Source organism: Schistocerca serialis, chromosome 4 (genome assembly GCF_023864345.2).
Source record: "Schistocerca serialis cubense isolate TAMUIC-IGC-003099 chromosome 4, iqSchSeri2.2, whole genome shotgun sequence".
NCBI classification, from domain to species: Eukaryota; Metazoa; Arthropoda; class Insecta; order Orthoptera; family Acrididae; genus Schistocerca; species Schistocerca serialis.
This window is the reverse complement of record NC_064641.1, coordinates 252922668-252932861: the sequence shown is the minus strand read 5'-3', so window position 1 is coordinate 252932861 and position 10194 is coordinate 252922668. Positions and strand designations below refer to the sequence as shown.

The window sequence follows — 10194 nt, the reverse complement described above, 5'->3', positions numbered from 1 at the left end:
CGGTTTATCGTATCGCGACATTGCTGCTCGCGTTGCTCGAGATCCTTTGACTGTTAGCAGAATATGGAATCGGTGGGTTCAGGAGGGTAATACGGAACGCCGTGCTGGATCCCAACGGTTTCGTATCACTAGCAGTCGAGATGACAGGCATCTTATCCGCATGGCTGTAACGGATCGTGCAGCCACGTCTCGATCCCTGAGTCAACAGGTGGAGACGTTTGCAAGACAACAACTATCTTCACGAACAGTTAGACGACGTTTGCAGCAGCATGGACTATCAGCTCGGAGACTATGACTGCGATTACCCCTGACGCTGCATCACAGAGAGGAGCGCCTGCGATGGTGTACTCAACGACGAACCTGGGTGCCAGAATGGCAAAACGTAATTTTTTCGGATTAATCCAGGTTCTCTTTACAGCATCATGATGGTCGCATCCGTGTTAGGCGACAACGCGGTGAACGCACATTGGAAGCGTGTATTCATCATCGCCGTACTGGCGTATCAGCCGGCGTGATGGTATAGAGTGCCATTGATTACACGTCTCTGTCACCTCTTGTTCGCATTGACGACACTTTGAACAGTGGGTGTTACATTTCAGATGTGTTACGATTCGTGGCTGTACCCTTCATTCGATCCCTGCGAAACCCTACATTTCAGCAGGATAATGCACGACCGCATGTTGCAGGTCCTGTACGAGCCTTTCTGGATACAGAAAATGTTAGATTGCTGCGCTGACCAGCACATTCTCCAGATCTCTCACCAATTGAAAACGTCTGGTCAATGGTGCCGAGCAACTGGCTCGTCACAATACGCCAGTCACTACTCTTGATGAACTGTGGTATCGTGTTGAAGCTGCATGGGCAGCTGTACCTGTACACGCTATCCAAGCTCTGTTTGACTCAATGCCCAGGCATATCAAGGCCGTTATTACGGCCAGAGGTGGTTGTTCTGGGTACTGATTTCTGCGGATCTATGCACCCAAATTTCGTGAAAATGTAATCATATGTCAATTCTAATATATTTGTCCAATGGATACCCGTTTATCATCTGCATTTCTTCTTGGTGCAGCAATTTTAATGGCCAGTAATGCAGAAAAAACATTTCTTCATGCTTTCACTAACACAACCACAGACACTTGTATTAGTATCAGCTTAACTGGAAACTACTGCGGCTACTACTGAGTAGTACGAGATTATGTATCCACTTCATCAACGATATTGAAGACGGCGTAAAAATACCTCTTAGAGGTCCTATTTTTCAATAGGACAAAAGACTTTCTGGAAGGTGCGGATCATGGATTCATACACTTCAGACTGTGTTCTAATGTGATGAGCTACTTTACTGAGAACTTGGGAGGCGCGCTGTTGCAAGCATTCGCAGGGCTTCCACAGACGGTACTCTGGAAGTTGGTGCGCTCTGCCTGGGAGACCAAACAGTTCATCACTCAGTGATATCTGCAGGGCTTCAACGAGGCAGCTTACCTAGGAGTTCCTCTCATTTGGATCCCCTTCTTCGATCAGAAGTCTGAAGATGTCAAGATGATCAGCCTAGAAACAGAAAGTTCGTGCTGACATCCAGAACAAAAGAAACAGCTCTAGACGCTATTAAGAGCTCCTCAATTCTCGAAGTAATTTGCAATCCTTCCGTCTCTTCGCAGAAAAATAAATCATTTGTAGAACAAAATGTACGGTAATAAAAACTGTTAGAGTCGGAACATTGGATCTAATAGAACAAGTTTATACCTGTTGAACAAACATCCTGGGTTTCGTCTGACAGATTAGGTAAGCAATGACAACACCGAATCAGTATGGATTGGACGGGAATTTCAGCAATCCGTCTCAAACATTGTTGCCCAAAGTAGTAGCGCAATGGTGAGCTTATGGACTCGTTTTCGAGAGTACGGTGGTTTATTTCTCTGTCTGACCATCCAGTTTTCGGTTTTTGTTGATTTCCATAATCCACTTAGGACAGACGCCGGACTGGTTCCTTGGGAAACGACACGACCGATTTCCTTGTCTGTCCTTGCACAATCCAAGCTTCAGTTTCATCTCCAATGACCATGTCGTCCTTCCTTCTTTCCTTCCTTCCTTCCTTCCTTCATTCCTTCAAAAATGAACCGTTCTTAATTTCTAGGATCTGTCAACCAATGTATTATTGGTCCAAATCATTATCAAACCTCTCTACCCTCCAGGGGCCCACTGCTCTTTCTTGGGTATGTTTGTGGCACACACGTCCCCTAGCTGTTGCAGCCTTGCCTCCTTTCTGGGTTGCTTTACCTTCTCCTTCCTTTTCCATCCATGGCCTTACTCCTTCCCTTTGCCCCTCCTTTACCTCTCTTGGTATTCTTACCTTACTCAGCCCACCTTTCTGGATTTTCTTTTTGGATCCCCCTTCGAGGTTTTGTCTCCATCCCTCAATTTGAAATCTATAGTGTGAGCTGGATAGGGAAGTTCCTCCCTAGCGTCTTTGTCATGTGTTCTTGTCCCCCTCCTCCTCTTCCCCTTCGCCCTCTTTCCCCTCTCCCCACGCCATAGCCCTTTAGCTTCGTTGCTAAATCTCTAATTAGCTAGCCAATCCATATTGTTGGGGTGTTGTGTACCCATCTGGCAGAGCCCACAGACACCACAGGGGTCAGATTACTGGTACCTGTGCTGTGAACGCCCTCTGAAGCCTAGGGGGGGGGGGGGGGGTGGGGGTGGTTGCCTCTCTCTTTGGGGCACGGATCTCCCTGCAACGACGTCATGCCAGGCGGCCGTAGCCGTGGCTGGGTGGCGCCAACGAGGCGAGCCCCTGATGGGAGTGGGCGCTTCTGTTCCTTTTTTATTTGTTCTCAGTCAAAATACGGAACGTCTCATGTTTCCGTACGTATTACAAAAAATTACAAGAAAATAGTTTCACCTGGCGACACTGCCAAACGCTCTTGGGTATTTTTTGTAAGACATACAGAAACATGTGTGACGTTCCATCTTAGACAGTAATAGAATTCTGATTGAGGAAAGAAAGAAAAGTTCATTACTCTTCCTACGAATTATAAACAAATCAGTTCTCAATAATACGACTGAGAGTTGTAAAAAAATTCTCTAATGTCTAACAACTGATCTGCAATGCTCCTGTACACAACAAACAACTTGTCTCGTCTTGCGGCTGCAGCTGCGTGATCAGCAAGATGCTAAAATATTTCAAAATTATAACAATTACTCCCATATTTTTATACATAGAAATTGAATGATAAGGAGGGTTTGATCAAGTGACCTTATAAGATGGGAAGAAAAATAAAAGAAACCAATAAAGTCTACAGTGTACCACATCTGCAATATAGTGTTTAAACACTGACAAACCTTACGCAATAAAAACCTTTCTGGCCACAACGAAGGTACGAATATTACTGTCAGTGTATGCATACACAAATCTGACAAAATCCCTCAAGTGCTCAAGCAATCAACAACTGCGTGCAGCGGAAAGGCAAATTACCAAAAATCCGCAATTAATACTAAAGTCTACTCCGGCGCTACTAACACGATCATGGCAGGCTACAGCCTCTCACGCCGCGTGGCTTCTCACGCTGTCCGACTACTTCAGACTCCTCTCGACAACTGTCTCTCACTGCTACTCTCGATGATGATATCTCAAGCTCAGAGTTTGTGTATGCACGCAGCAGAATCATAAATGTCCAACTTTCACCAGGGCGAACGTTTGGTACATGAAACGTGTTAAATTCCCTGTCCGCCATTCAGCTGCCACGTCTCTTCCTGGGAATAGTTCTGTTTGCTTCTGCTTGCTCCTGTTTCTGCCTTCCTGGCCTTTCCCGGTTAGCTATCCCTGACTAGAGGCACAGGCCCGCCGTCTTGGGCGAAATCCTTTCCAAATTTCCTGGTCTGCACCAGGACTGACTTTTGCCGCCACCAAACCTCTTTTTCTCGAACACATTGACGACAAGTTCGATGAAGATGAGTCTTTAAGGAAGATTATATTTTGCTCCCTCCTTACAAAGACAACTGCTCCCAGCCAGTTAATCTCCTTCTGTGCCTGCAACTGCTTAGGAGACATCCCAGTGAATATCACACATGGTTAATTTTTCTTGAGGACCTTCTCCTCTAGTCCAGTGATGAACTAATAGGCTTTCACTTCCTTTAATCATAAATAAATCTCAAGGTGATGCTAAATATTGTCTTTATGTAAAGAAAAGTATTACCTTCTCAATAACCTCCAAATTGTGAGCTACACCCACAATTTTTTGTTTATGAAATTAGTGAATTTACTCACAGCACTTTCATTGCCTAGGTCTGCAGTCAATTTCAGAACTCAAATTAATAACCAAGCTAATGAATTTAATGACGAACTTTGAATTCCTGGTAAATGTGTTACCACAAAAATAAAAATGGTGAATGTCTGTGGAAAAACGAATGAAAGCACTGGTGTATTTGTTCACAAAAATATTTTATTCATCCTCTTATAACTACAAGAGCCTGGTAACTCTCAAAACAAACTCAAATCAGAAAACGGGTGGTACTTCATCGGCAAAGCAGTCAGAAGACGGAGGCAAAAAAATCAGAATCACTTTCCACCAAGCCTCGGTAAGGGATCCAAATTATCAGAAAAACCGCCTCCATATTATACACGAAATAATCTAACTATCGTCTACTTACTGAATCTCCCCGCCCCCCTCCCTCCCCCCCATTGACTGTTCCATTGGCCTGGTAGACAGTTTGAGTTCCCGCACTGAGGAGCAAGCCTCTGCTTTGGATATCCTGAGAGGAGCCGATCAGCGACTCAAAATTTCTGTCTGAAAAAAGGTTTGAGACTAGGGAGACGTTATCATGGTAAGTATGGCCATATTTCTGCAAAAAAGTATCTAGTAGAGACCACAGTCCCTCATTTAGAGAGAGATCTAATCTTTCTAGAAAAACCATTTCTGGTTTCTGAAATAGGGCTGTTGAGCTTCCAAGACAGTTGTTCCTGTGAAGCATTTTTTTGCCGCTCGCTAAAAAGAATTTGGCGACTGCCTGGCACCAGAGGTGTTAGTCTTGCCTCCACTTAATGCCCGAACCAGCCGCTCTGTTCGTATTGTCCCAGCTTCTCACATGAGAATGCTTAGTTTTATGACCATCCCATTGTCAGCACAAAAGCTCTGATTGCAGCAGTCTCTCTCAAAAGGCTCCCTCACCAACTTTCCGCCAACTGACCACCTTGGCGGTGGCGTCACCTGGCCCAGGTAAAATGTTTTGTAAACCACGTCGTCCTGCTCCAGCCCTAAGTGGAAAGAGAGGAGTGCCATGGCCTGAAGTCCCTCTGCAGCTGTAATCCACAGAGCGCTGCTTCCCAGAATCACTCGTACAGGCACGTCGCTGGACACAACATTTATGGCCCGCATTCCATCTTTCTCCCTGTTCTGTCGCCTCCACTATGGCCCCTGAGCCAAAGGTTCTCTACAGGTTACACATGGAGTTACATGGACATTCTGCCCACCATTTACTCATGGAGAAAAGGCGTAAACCACACATACCAAATATAGTAGTGGGAAACACCGAAATATTGACCTAAAATATGAATATTAATTTGATTGACAATGTTGTTAAGGTGAGAGAGTGGCGTGCCATTTCTCACTATCTCCCCGTTACTGAATAATTTCTGCATGGGAAATGTTATTTTTCAAGAAAGCGTTTAGTGTGACGTGGTGAAGAAGAAATTGACACTAACTGGATCTTTGAGAATGACATTCCAGACCGTGACAGGTTTGGCAACCAGAAACAAAAGAAATCCACCAGGTCTTTGACATACATATGTGGCCATAAATACAATGATCTAATGGTTAAAGGTCATGCAGACATTTAACTAACCCTTTTACACCGAAGCTAAGGTCAGAGAAGACTGGTTTCTGTAATAACGATACAGTATCGTTGAGCATACAGTATCGAGCCCAACAAATACTTCCACACTCTTTCATGACGTAGCTGATCTGCCTCCTCACTGCTCGCAGCGCTACACTCTCTCCCCGTACATAATGATAAACAACGGCACAGCTACCACTACTTCGTCGTTGCTATCGATACATCAAAGTTCTCTTCACTATTACGCAGAAATTTATAGTATTTACACTAAATTACATTCAATTATATACATTCAGAAATACACCATTCCACCCATTACGTATTAACTATAGTTTCTATAATAAAGCTTAGAGATTCAGAATCGGAAGTATAGAAAAAGTTATCAACGGATATTAAACGCCGAAAAATTCTGGATGGTGCACAATGTATTTTATCTGCATTTTTGGTGTTACACTCTGTCGGGATACCCATCTCCACTCGCTGAATGTGCTCCGTGCCTTTCTGACATCTCTTTGGATGGTGCCTGGACCACAGATAACGGCCGACATATTCCTGGATCCTAAGGTGTCTGTCCCCCTATGATATCCTAACATCTTGTATGTTCCATCCTTGAAGAGTTCCACGGTGCTAAAAGCTTCTACACTGGTCGTTCTAAAACGATAGATAAGACGGGATATGCATTTACGTTTCCTACTAGCATGGAACACCATTTACTGCTGGGATCATGCAATGTTTTCACAGCAGAACTGCTAGCCACTAACAGGGATCTGAAGTTTGTTGCGAAGGTCTCCATCCACAGTGTTCTAATATGTACCGACTCAATGAGCAGCCTGCAAGCTATAGACCGATGCTAGTCTCGTCGCCCTTTGGTCTCTGCTGTCCATGACATTCTGTTGGTCCTTGGCCATGCTGTCTGCTCGGTTGTCTTCCTCTAGGTCCCAAGTCATGTGGGCATCGCAGGGAAGGAACTGGCTGATCATTTGACTAGAGAGGCAGATAATTACTTCCCCCCCCCATTCCTTTTAATCATTCCAGGTGTAGATATGCGGATAACCTCTTCGCCCAAATGTAGAATGACATCTGGTGTGCTGCTGCTCTCAGTAATAAACTTCACACAATCAAGGAGACTTCTGCAGTTAGGCGCTCTTCCTTCCTCTCCAAAGGAGTTCACTGTCTTATGCCATTTACACATCGGTCGTACTAGGGTCACCCACTGCTTTCTCTTGCGTAACGAGCCACCCACGCAGTGTGGCTGAGAGCCACACCGACGGTGTCCCATATATCGGACTGTCCTTCTGTCGGCCCTTCGTACTAAGTATACCTCCCCAGATTCCTTGTCTTTAATATTAGCGGATGATTTGTGGATGGTTGATCGGGTCCTCAGTTTCCCACGTAGAAGTAGTTTTCATTCTGAGTTATAAGTTTGCTTTACTCCTGGAGCAGGGGTAGGGTGGTTGTGGCCTCTTTTTGTGTTTCCTGGTTGTGAGACACATGAACACTCCCCCTTGCCAACACTGCTCCTTTATCCCTCTGTTTTTCCAGCTTCTAGACTTGGCCTATCCTTTTATGCCTTCTGCTGTGTGTTTTGGCGTCCTCGCTTTATAGTTTGACCCCTCTGACTGGATCAGTCCACTTTTAGCGGACATCTCTATATGACGTGTGTAACTTTCGAATCGAGGGACTGATGGCCTCGCCGTTTAGCCCTATAGTCCCCCTCAGTCAAAAATACTGTGGAATAGATGTTGTTTGGTTTCCTTTATCATTTAACGAGAAAGCTTTGGTGGTTTAAACAGGACGCCGGTCCTGTTTACTGGCCTCCATGACCATTCCCTTACCACCACCACCACCACCACCACAACCACAATGTTTACGGGACGTTCTCATAACAGTTCTTACTTCTCATTTTATCCTTACAGTACGATACATTACGCAGGTAAAGCCGTTGGTACCAACAGAGATCATTTATAACGTATGTTTATACTTTAGCCCACTTAGATACGCGAATGAGGTAAGAAGAAAGTATGGCTGTTGCTGTCCATAAACCAGTTTACCCGTAGATAGTAAAATTTCCGCAATAGCTACCAGCCTATAAATCCACCAAGATAGAAATCGAAGCTGCGTATGAGATCGTTCGAGCAAGACTAAGTATAAAAGATGGGCATTAACTCAACACCCAGATGTAACCGAAAACATAAAAGAAACCGTAAACTCTTACAGATATCCCCAAATCACGCTGTCCTCATTGGAAGAGAATTTAATCTCTCAGCAGTCTATTCGGTTAATACCAGTTGCGTACGTGATGATCGTGGAACACTTCCTTTGAAATAATACCAAACACATTCTATGAAAACTATGCCACTCATGATGGAATTACATTAGATCTAACTTGAATCAAAGGGGCCTAACATATGTGGGGATGTCGACACAGAAACTGTTATGAGTGATAGTGTGGCAATTGTAGAAACAATGATAATTAAAAGTAGGAAAAAATTTGTTCAGTAAAATAGAAAAAGAGGCAGTACAGTGACACTTCAGAGAGACTCACATCCTATGTCTATGGACAGGAACACGTAGAAACTGCAGCTCAATTTTTTTTTTTTTTTTTTTTTTTTTAACATGTTTCTATTAGGTCACTTCCTGGTCCGTTAGGTACAAATTTTGCAACTGGTTTTCAACTAATGTGCCGATGAGGTAGAAACTTAGTTTCACGATAGCTCAGAACTGGATTACAGCGCTATAACAACTATCTTGCATGGTATGTGGCAGAGGGTACTTTCTTGTACAACTATCACTGAAATAATTTCTCCTAGCCACATACTGACTCTTGACCAGGTACACACAGCCCCAAAAATTTGTGATTGTGAATTTTTAATAGCTACTAAAATACTATTAAGATATTAAACGAAGAACGTGAGGCGCTTACAATACATAATTGATGGATGAATAGTCTATAGCATTTGCTAGAGCCCTAAAGACTGGAACAGATGTGGACTCACATTTACATTTGGTTTCAAGCCAGCGTGTGATGGCGACTACATTGGTTCCAGAAACTTCGCCACTCCACATACTTTCCGAAAATAGCGTCTCGAGAAGGTAGTACCTTCCTATGTGTGAACGAATTTATCTATTTTTTAAAATCCAGACCATTCCTCCAAGGACACTTTGGAGGAAGTAATATGTTGGTTGCCTCGTATTAAACCTGATCTTTCGGAATTGAGAGTGCATGCCTTACCTCGTAATGCAAATTATACTACACAATTTCTTTTGCAGCAATTGTTCGGCATTTTTATGAGTTCTCGTACAGACTTGAAATAGAAAAATACGTAATGGCTGATTTTGAATTTAGTCTATTATTCCTTCATTTCTGTGAATTTTACCTGTGGTTACAATAGGAATGTTTTATATTCCACTTCTTCTGATTATCCAGGGTAAACGGGAAATTAGAACCTATTAACGATTAACAACAGTTGTTTATGTGCCAGGTATTACATTTTTGTAGTCTAGGCAAGGCAATGATCATAAGTAGTTAATACAGAAGAATCCTTAACAACTTAGAACACAACCCGTTTTAAACCGAATGGAAAGTTTGTGGGCAGTGCGGATAGGAACGGAGCGAAAAAGCACACATTTGCAGGGCTAAATAAACGAGAAATATTGCTGGTGTGCAGGAAAATTTAGCAGTGCAAAGAAGCCATGTACCTGATGTGACTTCCTAGGCTTTTCCGCAGTAGTAAGTCTTGAAAGTCTCTTCAGGTTTGCTGCCGGATCCTAAAATGGGCTCGATTCAATATTCCGGTGATCTAACTGTTCGTGATCTTCAGGAGAACGGTACTGCTGCAGCAGCATCAGCTGCTGCTGAGAGTTCTCAGCGGAACGCAGGATCAACAGCGTCCTCTTCAAGATGGTGAACAGTTGGGTCGCCGAAGTATTGAATCGAGCTAACTTTAGGATCTGGCAGCAAACCCGAATAGACTTTCAAGCACTATACTTCTATAAAAAAGAACATTAAAAGTTGTACCATTGCTTAGTGTTCTTATATTTAACACTACAATTAAGAACACGAGCACCAGAGATGTATTCTCATTTCTGGGGTTCCGCATCTCAGCCGGTAAAAACAGAACTTTTGTAGTGTCACTTCTTTGTCCGTCGGTTAACGTCCCTTTTTCTGAGGACTGAGTAGAAGTATCAAGTTGAAATTTGGCTCTGGGTACGGTCCCTTGGCGGTGTAAAACACTGAAGCTTCTGAGTCAACGCAACGAAGCAGATGCTACCTACGTCACATATGGCACTTGCAAGGTCACTCATCAATACCTATAGATCTAATGACCATACAAATAACTACGTTTGTACGGAACCCACAGAGCG

General features: G+C 43.6%; 1 protein-coding gene across 1 annotated transcript in view; it reads right to left on the bottom strand.

Annotated features, from left to right (window-relative positions):
* Positions 1–1482: 1482 nt before the first annotated feature.
* The window catches only part of LOC126474386 (UDP-glucosyltransferase 2-like), a 178411-nt gene continuing 169699 nt past the window's right edge, over positions 1483–10194 (bottom strand). The window contains exon 8 of the mRNA XM_050101853.1: positions 1483–1548. Coding sequence (XP_049957810.1) covers positions 1483–1548 — 66 coding nt within the window. The remainder of the gene's footprint in view (positions 1549–10194) is intronic.